The following is a 24,520-nucleotide window of genomic DNA, read 5'->3' on the forward strand; positions in this document are numbered from 1 at the left end:
AAGATTAATACATTGTCTTTGGTTCTCTAAAACCTTCTCAGATATTATAGTGTCTGTGTGCTAATTTGCCTCAGCTGTCAACATGACAAAGCCAAGGTTCACCTGAGGGAATATCAATTAAACATGTTCTTAGATCAGAATGTCTGATCTCTGTCTGAAAGACATTGTGTTAATTGACAATTGATGTTGGAAGATCGTCCACAGAGTTGGCAACATCTCTAATCAAGTGGTCATTGGCTGATTAAGAGAGCTAGCTGAGCATAAGACAGTGACAAAGAACAAGAGAAAACCAGGAAACAATGGTTCCAATACTTTGCGTTCAGTGATTAACTTGACTTTCAATCCTAAGCTCCCTCAATGGTGGACTCTGACTTAGGGGTAACAACCAGATAAACCTGTACATGACCAGAGTTCCTTTTGCTTAGATAATTTAATGACTGCAACAGAGATGAAAGTAGGAACAAAAATTGGTACCTCAACAGTGATTTTGTTGCTGCAATGGACTTGGAAATAGGGACTTTGGAAGAATTTTGAAGATATCGAGACTTTGGATGGCAAAAGTCAGGGAAAGCTCTACACAGAGCATAACTGACTGTTCCTGTAGGACCTGAAAGCCTGGAATGTTGACATTGCTGGCAGGCAGTGGAGGTCAAGGCCCTAGGATTTTAGTGGGCAAAATTCCCTACAGGGAAACAAGGAGTTGATCTGGCCTATCAGTCTTGAGAGATCTTTGTCTCAGGGTTTTCAGGTTAAGTCTATGGCTACTGGGGCACAGTGTGACTTCCAGTTCCTGACATATTGATGGACTCACTCAGGCAAAGGCATTCAGGCTATTTTGTGTTTCTCTTTATAATCCCTTAGTAGTCAAGAAAGCTCAGAAGCTTTAAAGGGCAACTGCTCTGAGACAGTGAACTTGTGTTCCCTGTATAACTTACAATCTTCCTGGCATCCGAGGAACTACAACTGTATTGAGCGCAGACATTGCCAGAAAGTTCTGATTCTGGTAAAAATATAAAAATTCTGATTGTTCTCAATAAGCTTTCATAGCCTCATCTAGCTTTGGACCCTCCAGCCCAAGCCTGGCCTCATTCCTTGTGGCTCTATTAGGTGATATTGGTCTGGTAAGTAAGTACAGGTGCTTTGAAGACTTTATAAAAGTATTCCTGAAGATTATTTTTGTGATCCTTTGACCCAAAATCTTTCTTAATGTTTCCATATGCCAAGAAGGTTATTAAGGCAGAATTAAAAAGTAATAGACTGATATCTTAGAAAAAATATAATTTCTGTTGGATAGTTATTACTGCTGACTCCTTTAGGTCTACAGTGAAAAAGAAACACATAGAAAGGAATGAAAAGAAAGGATTAGGTAATTTCAAATGACTGTCCAGTGATGAAAAAGAGGGATTTTCAAGGATTTTGCACCATTAAAGGGAAGACCCTTGTTCTGCATTGAAAACCAAGCAATATGCCTTACAGTGTAAGACTGTATCCAGGTATTCTCTTAATTTATGGAAGGCATATGCAACAAAATTCCTTATCTCAGGTCAACAGCATACAGAACCTGTAGTAAATTTTGTTCAAGCTTGGTAGAGTACTACACATGGTCTGTCCAGCAGAATTCAGTTGGGGTTCCCTAGGAAGAGACACTGAGATGGAAGAAAATTTAGATCAAGAGAAATGAAGACAGAAACATAGGTTAGACCAGGAGGACTGAAGGCCACTACCAAACAGCTCCGAGTTTATTTCTCAGAAAGCATATATACTGTTTTCAAGTAATGTTCAGTCTCTGAATCTCTTAAATGTCTCCCTACAGTTGTCATGAATTGAGAAAAGAAATCTTGAAACAATTCATCAGGTCTCGGTTCTATCTTAGACAATTCTTTGCAGTGCCGGGTAATTTATACCAAGCCTTTGTCAGCTAGAATATTAAGTTGAGTATATACTGCCATATCAAATTTCAACTGATGACCTAAGTCTTCATAATTACCTTCTTCTGCTCACATGTCAAACTAAACAGGAATTTTTTATGGTTTATTTAACTTTATTTTATGTACATTGGTGTGAAGGTGTCAGATCCCCTGCAAATGGATTTTCAGACAGTTGTGACCTGCCTCGTGGGTGCTGGGAATTGACCCTTGGTCCTCTGGAAGAGCAGTCAGTGCTCCCAACCAGTGAACCCTCTCTCCAGCCCCAGACAGGCATGTTTTGAACTTTGTTAATATTATCTCTAAGTTCACATACTCATGGAAGTAGGATTCCACAATACATACTCTCCTCCAGACAAACAATCTCTAGCCCTTTTTTTCCAGTCCACAGGAGACAAAGCTTCAACTGGTATTGCCTACAAAATTGCTTGAATAAATAAGAGTTTTTGGCCTATATTGAGAACCAGCATTTTTTAATTCTTTAAGTTGTGTAAAAGCTAAAGGTGTGTGAACTCTCAGAACATTTCCTTGAGCATCCTGATGTTCTATAACTGGAAATAAATTAGATCCTTGAATGACTTTTTTCTTGGCTCCTCTCTTAATACTTCTGTATAATTTCCTAATCGTCGAAGTCTGTTTAGAACTTGCAGGCTTCTGGACCATAGAGATTATAGGAAATTTTCTTTCTTTAATAGTATAATCCTCAGGAGAATCTAAATCTGTCTCCTCTCTGGGGGAGGCAAGGGAGTGCTCCATCTTGAGCTTCTCCATGAACTCCTTTGTGAGATCCTTCATGAGTTGTTTTTTTTTTAACCAGGAAGAAATTTGGACTGCTTCCTGTTTTTTTATTTAAAGAGTCCATCAGATTAATCAGTCCCTTATTCTCTGACTGTATTCCAACTCTCTTAGATCATTTACATGACTGTTCTTCTACATTCATAAAACTGTAGGAAATCTGAATCAGGACATTTAGAAGTCCCTTTTTGATTTCACCTCATTATCAGGAAACTATCTTAAATTTTCCCTCATCATCATAATCTGAGGTGACATCATCAGATGACTTTTAGAAGCATTTGCATTAAGCAGTTCCTTCACTGAAACAGAAACTTAGTTTTACTTTTACTTCAGTTTGGGTACAATTTCTGTCTTTCAGGAAAAAGATCTAAGCTGTCAAGAATAAGTGTTGAGAGGCTGAAAATATCTTCTGAAATGTTCTCTGGACAATGTACATCATAATATTGCTGTATTTTAACTCCAATACACCCCCTAATATCTGCATTGATGGTTCCCTGTTCAAGAAACCAAGGAGAAATTCTTTCAATAAATTCCCAAAATTTATACAGTTGCTGACACAATACCTTAGCACCTATGGGTTCTTAAAATTTACCTAAATAAATGTACAAAGAGCCGTTTGCTGTTTTTTGTCTCATAATTACTTTTTACATTTATATAAAAGTTACTACTTTTTCAAGATACTTCCTTCCTTATTATACACTTACACAGCAGTTACTAAATGACTTTTTCATTCTGCATAGCTAACCTCTTTCATCTTGTATATACACTCCTGTGTTTACTTTCCTTTGTATTTACATCTAGGGCTCCCCGAGAAAACTCACTGCAAATCTCCCTTTTACTGAGTATTGAGTACACTCTTTCATCCTGATGTGTCCTTGTGTTGTTCCTCCCACCCCCTTGCACATTCCAGCATTTGGTGCAGATTTCTCTTTGATCTCTGTTAATCTAGTCTGTGTGTCATATGGTTGAACTGCGGTTCTTTTTAAAACTTCTTTAGGCACTTTATCTTTTGAAAATAAGAAAACAAACTATTTCCTTTATACATACCAATCAAAGATGCTGTTCCCTCTCCTTTAATCATTGCCTCGACATAACCTCCCACCCGCCATCTAGTTTTCAGAGAGGGTAAGGCACATTGCTTTGGGGAAATTCCACAGCCCTCCCTACTGTATCTAGCCTGAGCAAGGCATCATTCAAAGAGACTAGGTTCCCAGAAAGCCAGTACTTGCAGCACACCAACTTTGGGACTGAAAGTCTGGCAGTATGTGTAGCGTTTATTATAGAGTGGAGTATGAGCCTAAGGAGGTTAGGACTGCAAACAGAAAAGAGGGGTGAACTTGGGGAAAGTGCTGAGGGTGTAGGAAAGATTTGGGAAGGTCTGTGAGCTGGTGGCCTACATGGAATTCTGGCAGGTTTTTTGTTCATTGAACCAGGGGTCTCCACCCAATTTGGAAGCTACAATACAGACAAGATGAAGGAAGTGGGTTTTTGGTTCCATATTGAGGGTTTTTGAAAGCATGGCGGAAGTCTATGTGAATTTTTGATGGTTGCTATTGGCCTCTCATCCAGCATGTGGTCTTTTCTTCAGTTTACCTACTTGTTCTTCTTGTGGTGTGTCCCGTACTTGAGCAGAGGCTTTCCACCCAATGCGTAAGTTGTGATAATTGTAGGATTGGTTGGGAATTGTGTCTTGGAATGTAGTGAGAGTATTACTTTCATAGACTTGTGGACTGCCTACCTAGTCTTCTGGCTGGAATGATGTGCACATGAACAAGGATTTTCTGCTTGAATTTGAAGCTGAAGCACAATTATATTCCTTTTTCTGAATGGGAGTTTATCCTATGGCATTGTATGTTGGAAATCCTTAATTTGTTTCTTGGAATTTCAAGATGTGTCAGACAAGAGGTTGGCTTGAATGCCAGAAGAGTTTTGAGATATTTGTGCCATATGGGATATTACAGATTATGAAGATCAAAAAACTCAGACTAAATGCATTTTCCATTTGTTATTTTCTATTTCAGTTATTCTTCTCTCATACAATACATGTTGACTGCAGCTTCCACTTCCTTCCCTCCTTGCTTTTTCCCATTCCTCATTCCTCCAGGTCCATTGCTCCTCTTTCATCTGTCACAAAATAGAAGGCCTCCAAGGGATATCAAAAAACCCTTCCTAAAAAGGATCAAGAAAACTAGGTAAAATTTCTCATTAAAACTGGACAAAGCAAATGAATAGCAATGAAGAGGTCACAAAAATTGGAAAGAGTAAGAGATACCAAGAGTTCTACATTTTTGAAAAATTTATTATGATTTATTTAACTTTATTTTATGTGTATTGGTGTGAAGTTGTCAGATCCCCAAGAACAGGAGTTACAGACAGTTGTGAGCTGCTATGTGTTTGCTGGGAATTAAACTCAGGACCTCTGGAAGAGCAGTCAGGGCTCTTAACTGCTGAGCCATCTCTCCAGCCCAAGAGTTCTACATTTAGTAATCACACAAACACCCCAAGCTAACAACCAACGCGTGCATGCACAGGGCATATACAGAGCTGTTCATGTTCCATGACTGGCTCTTCATTCTGTCTGAGACACTATGAGACTTGTTTTGCTGATTCTGTAGGTTTGGTTTTCCTGGGTTCCTCAACCCCTCCAGATCCTACATTTTTTACCCCTTCTTTCCACAGTATTCCAAGAACTCAAGCTAATGTTTGGGTAGGGATCTCTGTCTGTGCAACAATCAGCTGTTGAAAAAATTCTCTCTGGTGATATTTGTGCTGGGAATCAATCTGTGATTTTTAGATATAATGCATTTCATTTCTTTTTTCTTGTTTAGTTGTATTTAGTTCTACCCTAATTCTGGAAGCCATCAAGTTCTGGTTCCTGGCCATCCTGGGAGTATCAGACATTGGCTTCCTCTTACAGTTTGGATTAAAATTTAGACCAGTCATAGGTTGCTCACTTCACAAACTCTGAGGCGCCTTTTCCCCAGTGTATCTTGCTAGCAGAACAAGTGTAGTTCTAAATTTAGTGACTGACTTTGTGTCCCAAACCTACCACTGGAAGCCTCATGTATTTACAGAAGATGGCTGGCTCAGCCTCTGTATTCCTCACTATTAGGAATCTTCAATAGTGTCTTTCTTGTAGTTCTGAAAGTTTTCAGTGTACTTTTTCCACATCTCGTGCAAACAGCTCCTTCATTCCTGTCATCTCTCCTATTCTTTATCTCTGTCCCTTGCTTACTTGATTTCTCCTGTTCCCATCTCCACCTGCCTCCAGTGCACCCACAAAATCTATTCTATTATGTCTTCCCAGAATTCCATGCATGTCCCCTAGATCTGTTCTTGTTACTTAGCCTTTCTGCATCTATGGATTGTGCTGTGATTGACTGTGATTACTATGGTTGTACTTTACTTAACTGCTAATATCCACTTATAACTGACTATATGGTGTTGGTTTATGTGCTTCTGGTTTGCCTCTCAGGGCAATAAAATACTCGTGCAAAAAGACAGAAACCAAATAATTCAAATATGGTGAGGTACACCTGTAAACGGAATACTCAGTAGAGGAATCTATAATAGATGAGACACATTGAAAAATATGTTCAGTATCATTAGCGATTAGGAGATTTCATCATAAACCTAACAGAAAGGATGTGTTCAACAACACAAGTGACAGCTAATGCTCCAATAATGTGGAGCCAGGGGACTCATGCTCTTGCAGTGCAAACTTGTCCAGCCACTCTGGAAATCAATATGCAATTCTCAGAATATTGGGAGTCAATCTACCGCAAGACCCAGGTATACCACTCTGTGCATATTCCCAAAGCATGCTCTTCCATCCTACCACATGGACACTTGCTCGACTCTGTTCATAATAGCCAGAAACTGCTGTGTCTGTGAGAGATTGTGTTGATTGATCATTGATGTAGGAAGCCCCTAAGAAGGTGGATCTGTGCTGAGATATGGTACATTCTGAGCATGAGGTAGTGACTAGGCAACAGAGAAAGGCTGTAAACTGTCTTTGCAAATGTGTTTTGCCTTCAATCTTGCACTTTTTCCTACTCTTCCTAAAATGATTGTGTGAGATTTGACACAATCAATGAAATAATCCCATTTACTGCCTGAGATGCTTTCAGTTTGAGGATTTAATCACAATAGCATAAAAGCAGGCAACACGAACAAGAAAACACAAAAGTTGATTTTGTCAGTAGAATGATGACTTTTTTGAGTTTTTTTTGTTTTCTTTTATTTTCAGTTTTCTTCTTACTTTCCTTTCATCCCTTACTGCATCTTTATTTTTTCTCTTTTGGAATGTTAATGATATTTTGTGACACTGATGTTAGAAATAGGTAACTTGTTTTCAGGTTTGTAAGATGTTGGTGTCCACAGATCGTCTTGAGTACCAGAGGAGCCATTTCTTATTTGGACAGTGTAGGGACCATTGCAGATGACGATCATTAAATGTCTATCCTTGAAATGACTAAATGCATTTTTTCCATTGTTGACCATGAACCAATAATGACTGGGTTCAAAATGTACTTGACTGAATGAACAACCTCCCAGAAAAGATCACATATTTGAACAAGTTTCTCTCCTTGGTGGCTTTCTTTCAATTTCCTGTGAATCTTTAGTAGGAAAAACCTGTCTAGATGAGAGTTCTCATTGAATGTGATAAGTCTCAATACTCTCAAGTAATTTCCTGACATTTATATCTACTGTTTTATGCTTGTCATTAATTAGACAATTTCCTACTTATACTGAAATGCTTTTGCTATTGTTATAGGCTTAATCTCTACAGTCTATAGCTTACCTATATTCTATAGGTAAAAATGACATGTAGTAGAAACAGTGGCTATTAATGAGTTTGGCAACCTGCTATTTTAATTGCTTTGTTTGCTTGTCTAAGTAGCCCTTACTGTGTGGCTCCAAATTCATGAAAGTAAAGGGGGGGCATGATTTCTGGTTCTATCCATTTTTATATTATTGGGTGATAGCCCTGGAATATAGGTTTTTTTAAATGTCAGGAATATGCTGCTGTGCTGAACTTCATGTGTATCTTGAATTTTAAAATTTGACAGAGGGTATCACTCTGATTCCCAGGATGTCATGTCTTTATGACATTAATATGGCCTGAGCATTCTGAGTCAGTTAATTGCAAGTACATGAACTTTGTCTGACTTGTTAGGCTTGATTTGATTTTTTTTTATAATCAATATGACTATTTTGTATGTCTACATGGATATTCATTACATGGGTTCCTGGTCATCAAGGTGATCAAATGATCTCAGAATTCCTGATCATGGAACAATGGAAAGTTGTGATCTCCATGTAAGTACTGAAAAATGTACCCACCTCCATTCAAGACAAGGAAGAACTCTGAATTACTCTGCCCTCTCTTCAGCCCTGTGTTGGTTATTAATGACCAACATTTATATTTCTAGTGTTTTCATCTGTCCATTTTAATGGCTTTATACACGAAGTTGCTTTGTACAAACTGTTATTGGGATTACAGTTTAAATTATGGCACTTCAGATGTCTGGAAGATGAATACAGAACTGGAGTGAATGCAGAATTATTTGTAAGAACTTCAATAAAAGTCTTTCAGGTCTTTCTATCCCATTTGTTTTTTTCACTGATTTTTGCAATGGAGACAGTGTCTTAATGTGTACTTCCTCCTGTCCTGGACCTGACTGCATAGACTTGACTGGCATTCAACTTAAATACAAATATACCCACCTCTGTTTTCTGAGTGTTGTAGTTAAAAACACAATACACCCGGTGTGTCCATATTACTTTTTTGTGTCATCTGTAACTCTTCTTACAATTTTCTCATGCATACTATATACTGTTGATCTTTTTTGTTGTCTCTTCCTCTCAATAGACATTGCTCTTATGAGGTGGTATCCCATATAAAGAGTACAGAAATGACAGAGTTGACTCTGTTTTTCAATTTCCTTCAAAAGTGACTGTCTATTTCATGGAATAAGAGTAAGGAATACCAGAATAATATGTCTATACTCTGAAAGAAGTATGCATTTCCAACTTTGTAATGCTTTCAATTTTACACATGTGTTGTATATTTTAGAAGGCAGTGACCCATGATGATGTGTATATCAACTTTACTAAGGAAGAGTGGGATTTGCTGAATCCTTCCCAGAAGAATCTCTATAAAGATGTAATGCTGGAGACCTACAGGAACCTCATTTCTATAGGTAAAAATGAATTTCCTTCATGTTTACAAATATGGACACAACTTTTCCTTGGTTAAGGATGTTGTTCTACAATTTGATAGAAAGAAGAATGAGGTGAATAAAGCAGTCATAGTTCTTTGGTGCACTTAAGATAATAAGCTAAATGTGGCACATTGTTAAATAATATGACATATATTCTGGTCCTGTATTTTAGGATACATTTGGGAAGACCATAACACTGAAGAACATTGGCAATGTTCTAGAAGACATGGAAGGTAATTTTCATGTGCAGGTTGACAACAATGTGTCCCTGATGAGATTGCCCTTTATTCTTGAACTTTTAAATAAAACCAGCAATGCAAATAAACACAGCTTTAAGTACATAGATGGTTATTAAATCCTCACAAATCCATACACCTCAATTTCATGTATGTGAATTTTTCATCCTTTTCTATGTATATATAAGCTTATGAATATAGGGATTTGGAAAGATTTAACATACATCTCCTTGAGAACAAAAAGAAGATATGCAGTAGTTCCCATGTAGAGTATACATGTTGAATTTGATTCAAGTATACAATTCTGATGGCTTTCTACTATCGTTATTAATATGTAAACTTTACAAAAATGCCCCATGAGTTTTAGGTTTGCACAAATACTTCTAAATGTCTTAGTTCATTAGCAAATATATATGATTCACAGTATAGTAAAATTTATGAATGTAGTAGAGTTGGTAAATCTCTCAGTGTATTCAGTTGTCTTCAAAAATGTGAATAATAACATATAAATTATTATTGTAGATGTGAAAAGGTAAACCATGAAACAAAGGAATTTATCATTATACTTATTTTCTTAGATGCAGCCTAACCCCTAATTATAAAACAAACATGATTGTAAACAGTGTTATGAAACCTTAATACCTAAATCCTTTTAGAATTGGATCAAGTTATAAAATTAATTTATACAGATATATGGTTCAACAGTGTCTTGAACATGGTAAAGCTTTTAAGTGTGCCAATTATCCTTGCAGGATTGAAAGAAATCAAAATGCTGAGAAGAAACTTTCAGTGTATACTGACTGTGTTAAAGCCTTGTCTTATGACACTCGCCTTCTATGGAATGAAAAAACACATACTGGAAAAAAATGCTCTAAAAGTAACCAGTGTGGTAAAGCCTTTGCTTATCACAGTCATATTCAAGTGCTTAAAAGAAAACACACTGGGATGAAACCCAATGAATACAGTCAAGATGATAAAGACTTTGTTCTTAATGAAACTCATAAAAGTCATAAAAGAATACATACTGCAGAGAAACCCTATGAATATAATCAGTGTGGTAATGATTATTCATGTCAGACTAATCTTCAAAAGCATAAAAGAACACATACTGGAGAGAAACCTTATGAATGTAATCAGTGTGGTAAGGCCTTTGCTACAAACCGTGCTCTTCAAAATCATAAAAGAACACATACTGGAGAGAAACCCTATGAATGTAATCAGTGTGGTAAAGTCTTTGCCCAGCACAGTAATCTTCAAAAGCATAAAAGAACACATACTGGAGAGAAACCCTATGAATGTAATCAGTGTGATAAAGCCTTTGCAGATCACAGTAATCTTCAAAATCATAAAAGAACACATACTGGAGAGAAACCCTATGAATGTAATCAATGTGGTAAGGCCTTTGCTGCTCACAGTACTCTGAAAAGCCATAAAAGAACACATACTGGAGAGAAACCCTATGAATGTAATCAATGTGGTAAGGCCTTTGCAGCTCACAGTAATCTGAAAAGTCATAAAAGAACACATACTAGAGAGAAACCCTATGAATGTAATCAGTGTTGTAAGGCCTTTGCATGTCACAGTGATCTTCAAAAGCATAAAAGAACACATACGGGAGAGAAACCCTTTGAATGTAATCAATGTGGTAAGGCCTTTGCCCATCACAGTAATCTTCAAACTCATAAAAGAACACACACTGGAGAGAAACCTTTCGAGTGTAATCACTGTGGTAAGGCCTTTGCCCAGCACAGTAGTCTTCAAAAGCATAAAAGAACACATACTGGATAGAAACCCTATAAATGTAATCATTGTGACCTTTACATGTCACAGTGCTTCTCAAAAGCATAAAAGAACACATACTGCAGAGAAATCCTATGAATGTAATCAGTGTTGTAACGTCTTTGTGTATCAAAATAGTCTTCAATTGCATAGAAGAACACATTCTGGATAGAAACACCATGAATGTAATCAGTGTGATAAGGCCGTTTCAAGTTTCAGTCATCTTCAATTGCATAAAAAACACATTCTAGAGAGAAACCCTATGATTGTGATCATTTTGGTAAGGCCTTTGCCAAACACAGTCATCTTCAAATGTACAAAAAATCACAGAGTAGAGAGAACCCCTATGAATGTAGTCAGTGTGGTTAGATCTTTGGAGACCACAATACTCTTCATGGTAATGAAAGAACACACAGTGTAGGGAAACTTTAGGAATGTATATGTGTGTGAGAAAGACTTCACATCTTATTCACCTACAAATGCATAAAAGAACACAGACTGGAGAGATAATGGTAAATGGAATCTGTGGTAAATCCTTTGTCACAATCATCTGCAAATACATAAAATAAACCATCTTGCAGAAAAACTCTGTGAACTTAATGTGTGTATTTTGCAAAACCATGAGAAAAATCGTACTATAGTAAAACTCTATAAGTGAATTTAGTGGTTTAATGTTTTGTATTCATCTAAGAGTAAGACTTTTGTGTGTAATCAACCTGATAAAGCTTATGCATATTACCCCAATTATTTGGGCCTGTGGAAGAAACTGAGGGCTTATTATAACTTATTTTTTAAAGATCTTAAGCCAACAGACATACAGTCAGTTAAGCAACATCAGTTATTGTGTAGAAAAAAATGGATAGCGTAAAAATCTGTTCAAGCGCTATGATATCTCTTTTTCTTTGTTTGAACCAGCAAACTAATGAACAAAACCTTTTTTTGAGCCTTATGGTTAGGGGAAAGAGCTAGTCAAAGAAACACATATCAGACCTGAAAGCAGAGCCAAAGGAAAGCACTTTTTCTCTGAATCTAGAACTGGCTAAAGAAACAATATCTCCCTGAAAACAGCCCATCATTAACAAGTGCCAGTGAAAGAAACACACTCTCAAAACACAACCAAATCAAAAAGCCCCACATTCTACCCTTTTCCAAGTTATCACAAATGTAACCAATCCCTCAGTATAAAATCCAGCCCATCTCTGATCTTGTTCATGATTAGGGATTAAAATCTCACAAATTCTCTCCTTCAAAATCTCCTTTGATATCCCCTGGTTTTAAGAATCCCTATATGAGCCATATTCAAATTCAGTATGCAGCTGCCTCATTCCAAATTGGCAGGGGTATTTATGCTTTTGGTTTCTTCCCTCTCAAATAAATCTCTTGATTGGAGATTTGTGTGAAGACATTGTTTCACTGGAATGCTTCAAAAACTTGAGTTGTGCTGACATACAATTGCTACTTCCCTTTGGAAACCCTTATGAGAACTGAGCTCATCCCAGATGTGAAGGATCACTTTTAACTTCTCTGGCCATAATCAAAGATTTTTTGTTTCTCATCCCTGCAGCTCTTTAACTGCAAGCAGACAATTCTTTGCTGCTGCCCCATTTGCATGAGCATGTCTCTCTGTAGGAGCTCTTCCCATTTGTGCATGCACATTCACCCCTTATCTCTTCCAGAACTGCTGGCAGGCTGTGGTCCAGAGAATAACGAAGGAAGGTGGTCAGTGTCATGCCTCTCCTTAGGAAGCTTTCCTTTTGGGACCCAAAGTTCTAGAACTGATCCAATAAAAATTTCTAGAAGGATAAAGGTAGAGGATGCCTGCCTCATCTCTTTCAGGATAAAAAAGAAGGTGAATACACAAAAATGTACAGTAATTACATACTATCAGGTACTAGTACCACTTAACATTTTTAGAAATATAACCACATAAAACAGCAACGTAGTACCAGTCAAAACACAGACCAAGAAAACATGCACTCATTAATTCATACACAACTTTTTAAAGCTCTAGATTTATACTTCATTCTGGAGGAAACCGGGAACACATATCTTTTATACATTTCAAAAACTGAAGCAATTATTGTTGTCCTTCCTTAGTACCTCTGACCTTTAAAATACCTATAAGTAATGTACAAACAGCTGTTTGCTATTTTCCTGGCCTGTATTTAACTTTTTGAAAATTATATACAAATTACTTCTTATTTTATTATTACTTATTTTACAATCATACTCGAGTTACTCCTTACTTGTTTTTCATGGTGCACAGCTAACCTCTTTTTTATATTTACACTGTGCAACTGCTGATACTCCCGGGAGATCCTTAATGTACTTTAGAGCACCCTTAAAATTTGTGGTGTCCCTACGAAGACACCCTTCCCCAGAAAGCTGCACAGCTGGATGTCACCTGTAGGAGCTGCTCCTACAAGGTCAGCTAGGGTTTCTGGATAGGGGATCCTTGAGGCCAAAGAAAAGTCAGAAGAAACAGACAACATGATAGAATCGGGAGGTGTGTCCAGTCATGCTGAAGCAGACAAACAGCCCAGGGTTTATTTCAGAACTTTCTTAAATACAAAAGCAGATCAAAGCACAGCACAGACAGTCAGTCAGTATCTGACCAAAAGGTTGTGGGGCAAAGGAAACATTCATACATTGCTGGTGGGATAGGGGACAGCCTATTTTGATGTCAGTGTGGCAATTTCTCAGAAAATGAGAAAACAACCTTCTTCAAGACCCAGTAATAACACTTTTGGGTATATATTAAAAGATGCTCAATAGTGTCACAATGACATGTGCTCAACTATGTTCCTAGCAATATTGTTTGTAATAGCCAGAACCTGGAAACAAGCTAAATGTCTTCTCAACCATTAAAAAATGGATAAGGAAAATGTGGTATACTTATACAATGGAGTACTCCACAGCAGAAAATAATAATGTCTTGAATTTTGCAGGTAAATATGTAGAAGTAGAAAACATTATTTTGAGTGAGGTAACCCAGACCCAGAAATAAAATTATCACATGCACTCACTCATAAATGGTTTTTAAGCATCAGACAAAGAAACCCAGTCTACAAATCATAATCCCAGAGAGCCTCAACAACAATTAGGACCATAAAAGAAATATACATAAATCTAATCTACATGGGAAGTAGAAAAAGACAAGTTCTCCTGAGTAATTTGGGAGTGTGGGGATATTGGGAGAGAGTCAAAGGGGAGGGGAGCAGATAAAAATGTAGAACTCAATAGAAATAGATAAAAATCATGCTTCAATGAATAGGCAAAATTTTCACATAAAATCTGAAATAACTTGGAAAAAGATTCTAAACACCCAAGAAGCATAGTCAAATGCAGCTTCTTTGTAACTGCCTTTTTCTGGTGGGCTATGTTTGCTAGCAGTGGCCAGAGGCATACCACCTTTAACAGAGGGCTTTCATTGCTGAAGCTCTCTCTTCCCTCTGATTTATCAGGCTGCACTAGTTGATTAAAACAGATGGGAGAAATAGGTGGGTTGACACCTAACTTACAGCCTAAGCTGTAAGTATATTTTGTTTTCTGATGAACAGAATACTGACTATGCCAGTACTTTAGGAGTGCATGAGCTTTTGACCATTGTTGTCATCATTCATTTTGATTTAGCACAGTGGCCTCATGAGGCACAGCACTGTTCCTCTATATGCGGACATTTAGGTTGTTTGTACATTTTAGCCACAAAGAAAATACCTGCCATAAGTATGAGAATCCTCTACTTTTTAATTCTAATTTCAATAATATGGCAAATATGCTGAGGAGATTGCTGTGATCTATAGTAATTTGTGTCATTTTATGAGAACTCTGTATAATGTGAAGACACATAAGCACAGGAATATAAAGAGAATGTCTAGGCATTACAATTTACTGTGTTTCCTGTGGTAATGGTGCTGGCCCACGCACCAGAATACACATACTAAATATGTGTAATTTTATGTCAACTCTAACAATACAACATGCTGTCATTTAATTTTAGTTGATATCGGTGGGAAATCCCAACCTCCTGCTATCAGAGTCTATTTCCCATGATACTATACAATCTCATGTCACATTCAAATTCACTCTTACATTCCGGAATGTGCATTATTTTCACTGTTTGTTTTCTCATTTACATAATACTGAATGTAAAAGCTTTTAGATGAAAATAGCAATGTATTCTTTGTCACTATCCTATACTGCAGCCTTCTTTCTATGTCTCTTTACTTTATTTTCCTAATCCAAATGCAAGAATGTTTAGAGTCCAGGTTACATACATGATCAACACATGAATGAACAGAACCACACTCTGTCTTATGATCCATCAAACTCCCAGAAGATCTGGCAGTTCAGCCAACATGTTCTTTCTGTTCAGAGGACAATGTACCACTATTTCCCATGGCATGACTTATGGTCTCCCTCACATTTCCCCAGAGCATCATAACCTGAGAATCATAAGAAGAGAAAACTAGAATAATCCAAAAATCTACCTCCCAATGGTGGTAATATCACCCTTCTGGGCCTGGGGAAAATAGCAGCATCCCTAAGAGATGAGCAGAGATCAAATGATTAGACTTCACAGACTTTCCAGCTATGGCCTTCCACCCTAGGGGAAGACAGGAGTCTCATCAAGGAAATTTTGTATTTTAGTAGAATCTCTTGTCAGTCTCTCAGTGCACTTCCTGTTTTTCTTTCAAGATGCAGTGTTCCTTGTGTGCATATTCTACTACACATTCAATGTCCAGTGCAGACTATCCTCTGCATAATAACTCATAAATCCTGATGCCAAATAAAGGTCACATTTAAACAGTAACTTCCGTTAAAGCAAAAAGAGGCTGTGAGTGAGAAAACAATGAAGAGCTATGGAAGGGCTTAGAAGAAGGAAAAGGTAGAGGGAACTGAGCAATTTTTATTCCCAAAAATTGTTTTAAAAAGTTGAAATAGGCTTTATGGCCATGTGCTCTAGAGTTGAAAGATTCGTATTAGAGGACAAGTTTTAGCCACACATTTTCTCTCAGGATGTTCATCTTAAACCTGTTCTTTTAGGCAGGCTCATACCATTTTATCCAGTTCTAATTTGTTCATACTAGTGTATCTTCTGAAATTTGGTTCCATAATAAGTTCTATTCTTTATCTAAATGCTCAGTTCCCTGGTCTGTGTAATCTAGAAATGACCAGTTAGAACATGTATCAATTACAATGTAATATTTTGTATTTGTTCCAGCAAATAAAGCTTTCCTGGACATTAGAGGCTGGAAGTAATCTTTGTTGGATGACAGGATCTGACAGAACATGGCTCATGCTTTTAATTCTACCATTTGGGAGATGAAGACAGGAATATAAGGTGGGTGCAGACAGGATCTCATCCCCCATTCGGTCTGATGACTTGGAGAGGTAAAAAGTGAATTTGACTGCTGGGTTGCTTTTTTGTTCTGTCAGTTTTCCCCCAATATCTGACTCTAGGATTTTATTAACAATACTAATTAGGATCATACTTCAATCAGTCATCTTAACTACTTATTTCTAAAGTGGACTACTTTCAAAAGATGGAAATTTTTGTGTTCCTTTCTGTCTATCACTTTTTGTGCTGGGACTGCACATGGTTTAAAGTTGACCTTTGAACTCAATTATTACACAGGGCAGCACTCATTTACTGGTCTATATTTCTTTCTAACTGACCAGATAAGGCACAGCATTGAAGCAGTTGAAGGACTTGCTTTCCAGCACTGGGCAGCAGAAGGATTATAAGTTTAATAAAATTCTCAACTGCATAGTGTAAGGCAAGCCTAATCTACAGGAGACATTGCTCTAAACAGACATAAATAATCAACATAACTAGAGAAAACAAGGAAGAAATTCTTAATGACCTGGAAACAATTGGGAACAGAAAAAATAAGAGATTAGAGCAAAGATAAATTTAAAGGAATTCAAATTTAAAAAGTAAAGCTCATAATTGTTTTTTTTCTTAAAAAAATATAATTGAAAAATCTATATTGACTTTCCAAAAGGCAAAATAATTCCCTCACAGAGAGAATGGCATTAATAAAATATTACTTCACCCTGTGCTTATGTGTATTGTTTTCTACTGAGACCTGTCACCTGACATATGCAGTTACAGCTAAAGGACATAACAATGACAGCAAGGTTGAACATATCTCTATATGAGAGTTCCTTCTTGCTAATTCCATATTATTTGGTTCAATTAACCTTCCCAAATTGTATACAGAAATCTGGTCTGACTTCATTTGCATGACATGGATCAATACATGTCAGGAAAAAATAAAATTACATATCCATCTACAATCATGTCTTATTTTATAATGGTGACTCCACAACTGTTTGCCTTCACTGTTTCCCCTATAGTCTACACAGTAAACTATTCCACCTATTATGGTATGAAAGCAAAAACCATGCTCCACACACAAATCCTTTTTCTATTACTGAAATGGAAAGTTGACTATATGACTCAAATTTGTAATTTTATGACTGAGTGGTGAATGAGTTGTTTAATCTAAAAATTTAGTTGGTTTAACCATGAGAACAAGGTCATTTCCCCGGGGAACAATGGCATTGGATCAAGGGTATTCGATCCAAAATAGGAACTTTTGATTCAGAAACATTATCGTACAAACTGGAGATACTGATGTTCTAGAATTAATATGCCTTCCTCTGGATAAATTTTTCCAGAAACTTAAAAGTTTAATAAACAAAATCTCTGTAAAAACTGCATGCATCTGGGGTGGTTAATTTTAAAAAGAGGAGCCAGCCAGGAAACACATTTTGCACACCACATAAAATGTCATTTTTAAGTCTCTTTTGGTTTCAGGCCCAAGGTTATACTGTGAACAATTTAAAAAAAAAAACAGGAGAACCTAGGCAGTGGTTGCACATGCCTTTAATCCCAGCACTTTGGAAGCAGAGGCAGGTGGATCTCTGTGACTTCAAGGCCAGCCTGGTCTACAAGAGCTAGTTTTAGGACAGGATATAATGCTACAGAGAAATCCTCTCTTGAGAAAAAAAAACAAGAAACTAACAACAACAACAACAACAAATAAAGACAGAAGGCACATCTAACCACTTAGGCAGATGGAGACTTACAGAGCAAAATTATCTTTTGATCATGCATAATAATCAGAAACTCTAAAAGAACCAAGTCCAAGTTAGATTCTGGTACTGTCAATCTTTTCTTTCTTCTGGGTCATGAAGGCTGAGGCAAAGATAAACTTATTATATCAGCCTTTCCTGTCTCACTATTATTAATGACATGTGCATGAGACTGAAGACTCAGCACTTAGAACACTGGATACTCATTCATATGGCCTAACATTAATACCCAGCACCCACAGCTGTCTGTACCTCCAGACAAAGAGCACTAGACGCCATCTTTTGACCACCACTGGCACCTGGGATGTGGGGCTATAAACCAAACTTGGGTACCCAAGAGTAGCAGTACTTTGAGACAACTCTCCAGTTCCCACATATGTCATTATAATGTAGAAGGTGAAGGTGTCCCACTGTTCCTTCTGTCTCTTAGCACATAAATGCCTTCAAGATTGTTGTCAAATGTTTCAACGGATTGAATGTGAATGGAATATCTATAATGCTTATGTTATTGGTATCACAGTTTTTTTGTGTGTGTGAATAACAATAACAAAAAAATTGGTTGGAATCAATCTGAGTCCAGCCAGATTTTATTAGCAAAAGTTACATAATTTGACGTAGCCTCTATTAGAATTTCTGAGACAGGATTCTTCCTCATAGCCATGGATGCCATGAATTTATTATGGGGAGGAAGCTGGCCTCACTAAGACCAGGCCCACCCACAGTCTTAAGTGCTGTAATTATAGCCTTACACCTCTAAGTCCAGTTGAAATATGTGTTTTTAAAGGACTTATCATTGAATCAGAGAAAAAAAATAATAAAATAAGATATTAAAAGAAACATTGTTGTTTTGCTGGATAGTAATGATTCTTGAAATTCTATGATTTAAATGCCCAAATCATTTCATATGTTCTTAATAATGGGTTAGTTTCTTTGCATTGTTAATTTCATCCATTTAAAAATGGTTAAAGTGTGTTTGTGTGAATACACCTGTGCCATAATATGTGTGTAGCACTGACAGGAAACCTAACAGGGGTCTATGATCTACTCCCGCTTTGTGAATTCTAGTGATTAAACGTTTGGAGTTATTTGACTGCAAATGACCTCAATTGCACTTCTTGTGAAGTGAAGAAATGTGAGAAAATTTGTAGAAGTATTGTGCATAACCCAGAGATAGAACCCAGGTCAGACTTAGCAGCAATGAACTTTACTAAATGAGGCAATTTTCTGGTGTATAATTTTGGTTCTAAGAAAGTGCTATAAATAAATGTGTAGTCCTTAAAATGAACAAATTTTCTGTTGTAATATTTCTTCAAATTGAAGTTGAGCACCAGTGAAATGCCTCAGGGGGAAAGGACTTTTGTAAGACTAGAAACCTATCCTCAATTTCTATAGAACATCAAGCTGTGGTATTAGATACACAGTTGTTTGCTGGTTCTCATACATTATTACATCCATATCAGATAAATGAAATCTTTGAATACACACATGAGGTATTTAATGTTTCTTATAATTTTTTATTAGTCATTTTAATATTTACATTGTTAAATTCTCTTGAAAACACAGCACATTGGGAGTTCATCATCTACCCTTAGACTTCTACTCAAGGGTAAGACAAATAAGCATCATGAGTTCAAATGTATCCTTGAATCAGTACTGACATCCAAGGTAAGATGAATAACAAATAACAAAATCTCAAGGGAATTTGTGAAAACATGAAAATCGAAATCAGGAACACAAACCACCACCCTTATGTGTAATACTTGATCAAACATTGCCTGATATTTCAATAACCAATGGGAAAATTATATGATGGAGGCTCTATTATACATTACAGTAGAAAAATACCTATCACTAGGTACAGATAGAATAGAAGATGAACAAAAGTCATAGAAGGAATAAAATGTCTATGAAATAAACTTCACTAAATGGATTTGCTACGCATACAGCACACTTTAGTGACTCCCTTAAATATTTTAAAATAGAAACCACAATACAATGCTCTCCTCCATCAGTCTTGACTGAATATGATATGTAGTTTACTTCCTTAAATGCTATGATGAAAAATTATTATTCTTGAAGCTAAAGAAATCTGTGATGTTTAATGTCATTAACAAAATTTTTTCATGAATAGGAATGTCTTCCATATGAGTTTATTCCTATTACAGACTTAAAAGTAACCTAAATAGAATTTAAAACATTAATAGCACTAGAGTTATGGTGAGGTGACTAAGAAATGTTCATTCCCAAGACTAAGATCAAATTTTTAACAGTTTCCTTTAATTCCTGCTACAAGAAGTGTTATTTTTCTCAAGATACAGAATGCACATTCAAATAGACACACATACACACACACCACATAATTACAATTAAAATAACTTTTTAATCAAATAATTTTTCAGTCATGAACATATTTCTCCTGTAAGCATTCATTATTCTGAATGAGGAGTTGGGGGATTTTACAGCTCACTTACAGAGTTTTTCTTCATGAATTGGTTCATGAAAGAGAAAGCAAATTTAAGCTTGAAGTAAGAGAAATTAGTCCTTCTAAGTTGCTGGTATCATTTGGGAAGATTTAGGACAAGCTGTCCTGCTGAAGGGAATATGTCACTGAGAGTAGGCTATGAGAATTTATATCCATACACCAGTTCCAGTTCCCACTCTCTGCTTCATGTGGGAGATTAAGGGTGATAGCTCTTAAGCTCCTTTGTCATATGCCATGTCTGACAATTTCTGCCATGGAACTTTCATGGTGATCCTTTTATCTTCTAGAACCAAGGGTCAAATTAAATGCATTTATAATTTGAAATAGAGATTATATCACAACAAAAAGACCCGAGTACACATCCATAAAGAGTTATACCTGAATTATTTATGCCTTGCAACTGCAGAGAAGTATAAACTCAAAAAAGGTTTCATTACCATTCAAATTTGTAACACAAGAGTTATAGTTTTGGAGGAAAAGGTACCCTTACTGCTGGAAGTCAGGAAACACCAACAGTTGTGAAGAGAATGGCACCACAGTAGATGAGGCAATAATGTTCTTCTCTGAGAGAGAGCCATCACAGCTGGGATCCACTCCATTTTTAAAGAGAGTTTCCCAGCAGAAATGTTTGTCACTGTTCTGCTCCACTCCCCTAATAGAGTGCTTCAAAAGAGGTGTCCATTGCTTCTGTGCTCCTCTGGGTTAAATGAGTTTCCAAGTAGAAGTATCAACTATATCTCAGTTCAACTCCACTATGGAGTTTCTGATCCATTCTAGTGAACGAGGATATTCATAGAAATCTCAATCAAGAGATTTATTTGGGAGGGAAGAGAGTGACTGCCTCTGCCAGGGTGGAAAGGAACATATGCCAACTGAATGAGCATGTGACATATATAGGGCTTCTTAAAACCAGATCTCTTCTAATGAGATTTAGAAAGTGGGAATTGGACAGATTTCAATCCCTGAGCTTGAACAACCAGAGAGATGGGCTGGATTTTGTGCTCAGAGATTGGTTGGTTTTGTGCACAGTGATAAAGGGTAGAGTGTGTTTCTTTGGCCCTGGTTTGAGAGCTGAAGTGTGTTTTCTTCATTGGCTCTTTTTAACTATTTGGCTTTGTTTTCAAGGAGATGTTGTTTTGATAACTAGCTCTAGATTCAGGGACAAAGTGTTTTCCTTTGGATCTCATTTCAGTAACAGGGTGTCATTCTCTGACTGGCCAATTTACCTGATTGTAGGACTTCATAACTTCAAAAATTATGTTTTGTCCATTAGTTTGGTGGTGCAATCAAAATAAAGTGTTATCATATTAAAAAGATTATTGACACTATCAATTATTTTCTACAGAATGAATGCTGTTTTTTATCTGACTGTAAGTGTATTGGCTTAGGATCTTGAAAAATAATTTAGAATAAGCCCTCAGGTTCTACTTCAGGTACCCAAAGGCTATTGTAATTTGCAAAAGCTTTATCAGATTGATTGCACACAAAAAGTTTTACTCCTGTATAAATTACAAAACATCGCCACATTGAATTCATTCATAGATTTAACTGCAGTATGATTTTTGTCATGTTTTTCAAGTCTCCATTCATGAAATTCACAGTTTCTCTCCTGGATGGCTTACATAATATATTTGGAGATTTTTGTGACAAAGGATTTACCACACAGATTCCACTCATGGTTATTCTCCTGTATGTGTACATTCCTGCATTTGAAGATGAATAAACCATAGAAAGGCTTTATCACACTGATTTCATTCATACCATTTTTTATTCTTTTAAATCTTTGAAGATTACTGTGATCTGCAAAGGCTTTACTACACTGAATACATCAATGGAGTTTCTCTTTTTTGTATGTTTTTTATGCTTTTGAAGATCACTGTGCTGTGCAAACCTCTTACTACACTGATCACATTCAAAGAGTTTCTATATATGGTGAGATCTTTGATGCCTTTTAAGATTACTTAAAGCTGCAAATGCCTTACCACACTGATTCTATTCATATGGTTTCTCTCCAGTATGTGTTCTTTTATGGTTTCGAAGATTACTCTGATCTAAAAATGCCTTACCACATTGATTACATTCATATGGTTTCTCTCCAGTATGTGTTCTTTTATGTGTTTGAAGATTACTGTGTTGAGCTAAGGCCTTACCACACTGATTACATTCATAGAGTTTCTCTCCAGTGTGTTCTTTTATGGTTTTGAAGTTGACTCTGAGCTGCAAAGGCCTTCCCACACTGAATACATTCATAGGGTTTCTCTCCAGTATGTGTTCTTTCATTCCATTTAAGGTGTCTGACATTTGCCAAGGCTTCATAACATTGAATATATACTAAAAGTTTTTCTCCAACTTGAATTCTTTCAATCCTGCAAGGATAATTGGCACTTATAAAAGCTTTACCACATTTAATGCACTGTTGTGCCTACACATTTGTATAAATTAATTTTATAATATGTTCCAATTATAAAGAGGAATCAGCCACTAAGTTTTTATAACTCTATCTAAACTCAGGCTTTGCTCTTTCATTAAGCACTGTTTTGCCACTTGGAAGATACTTCCAATGGTAAATGCCTTTCTTTTATGGCTTACCTTTTTACCTTCACAGAAACTTTTTCTATATGATATTTTATACATATGTGAAGAGAACTGGATAAACCCAGAGCTTTAACATTCATAAATTCTCCTATACTGTGAATCATATTGCATATGCTATGTGAACTAGGCCACCCATAAGCATTTGCACAGTTCTAGAACTCATAGGCCTTTTTTGCTGTGTGAGTTTTTTCATGTATTAACAGTGATGGTGGAAAACCAATTACTTGTATACTTGAACCAAATTCAACAACGATACTCAACATGGGGACTACTGGTTATCTAATTGTTCTTAGAGAGTGGTATGCTACATTTCTCCAGATCCTTGTGCTCATACACTTGTATCAAGAATAACATATGGTATACATAGTAAAGAAGAATAACAAGTAATAAATTTCCACATTGAATTCTCAGGGTTTGACTTGTTTCTCACAGACTTGTGGTATAGGTATCAAGGTTTCTCTGGAACAACTGCCTCTTGATTCAACTCTAACTGCTTCTATCACTAAACTTAGCACAGTCACAAGAAGTGTATGAGTAATACAAGATTTACTATGGGCTATTGGTTTAGTACAAAATTTTGTAGATATACTTATCATCTCTTCAATGTGTATACATTTGTATTATGGGTAGCAAGAAAGAAATTCATTTGCAGATCTACAACAAAGCTCTCAGGGTGCTAGGCCTCAAAAGATGATATCTTTTTAGTCATTGCTTTCTTGACTTCTTTCTTGAAAGAATATCATTCAAATGCAATTCACATATATGAAATATAGATTTGTGAGAAATTGATAAAATTGTGCTTATTTACAGTGCTGCTTTAGACTAAAACTTTCTGGACACATGAAAATTTCATCAGAGGAACATTGTTATCAGCTTGCATATGAAAATTACCTTTCATGTCTTCTAGAACTTGGACCATGTTCTTCAGTATTATTGTCTTCCCAAATCCATCCTAATATAATACCAGAAAATATATGTTATATTACTGAAAACTGTGCAGTATTTAAGCTGTTAACTTAAGGCACCTTTGGAATGATGACTGCTTTGTTTCTCTCATTCTTATTCTTTCTAAATCAAATTACAGAAGAAGATCATTAACCAAGAAAAATTTGTCCCCTTATTTTGAAACATGAAGGAATCTTTTTACCTACACTAGTGAGGTTCCTGTAGGTCTCCAGCATCACATCTTTGTAGAGATTCTTCTGGGAATGATCCAGCAAATCCCACTCTTCCCAAGTGAAGTTGATATGCACATCATCATAGGTCACTGCCCTCTAAAATATGAATTTAATTCATGTGTATAATAGAAACCATGATGGTGACATCATTGTAAATGTATAATTCTTCATCAGTATAGTCATAAAAATTCTTTCAAAT

The 24,520-nt window shown here is 36.4% G+C and overlaps 2 protein-coding genes across 3 annotated transcripts in view; one reads left to right on the forward strand and one right to left on the reverse strand.

Annotated features, from left to right (window-relative positions):
- Window positions 1-4,714: 4,714 nt before the first annotated feature.
- The window catches only part of LOC148117665 (zinc finger protein 431-like), a 65,133-nt gene continuing 45,327 nt past the window's right edge, over window positions 4,715-24,520 (reverse strand). Inside the window, exons 3-5 of one of the 2 annotated variants that reach the window (XM_087902267.1) lie at window positions 24,291-24,417; window positions 24,035-24,095; window positions 4,715-4,889 (exon numbers count right to left, since the gene is read on the reverse strand). In XM_087902267.1, coding sequence (XP_087758393.1) covers window positions 4,841-4,889; window positions 24,035-24,095; window positions 24,291-24,417 — 237 coding nt within the window. In that variant the 3' untranslated portion in view covers window positions 4,715-4,840. The remainder of the gene's footprint in view (window positions 4,890-24,034; window positions 24,096-24,290; window positions 24,418-24,520) is intronic. The other variant, XR_015736798.1, reaches the window with a different exon arrangement.
- Window positions 8,022-11,134, forward strand: LOC148117666 (zinc finger protein 431-like). The gene is made up of 4 exons (XM_087902221.1): window positions 8,022-8,042; window positions 8,800-8,926; window positions 9,120-9,180; window positions 11,116-11,134. The coding sequence occupies exons 1-4, from the start codon at window positions 8,022-8,024 to the stop codon at window positions 11,132-11,134; spliced, it is 228 nt and encodes a 75-aa protein (XP_087758347.1).

Source organism: Myodes glareolus, chromosome 27 (genome assembly GCF_982192425.1).
Source record: "Myodes glareolus chromosome 27, mMyoGla1.1, whole genome shotgun sequence".
Taxonomy (NCBI): domain Eukaryota; kingdom Metazoa; phylum Chordata; class Mammalia; order Rodentia; family Cricetidae; genus Myodes; species Myodes glareolus.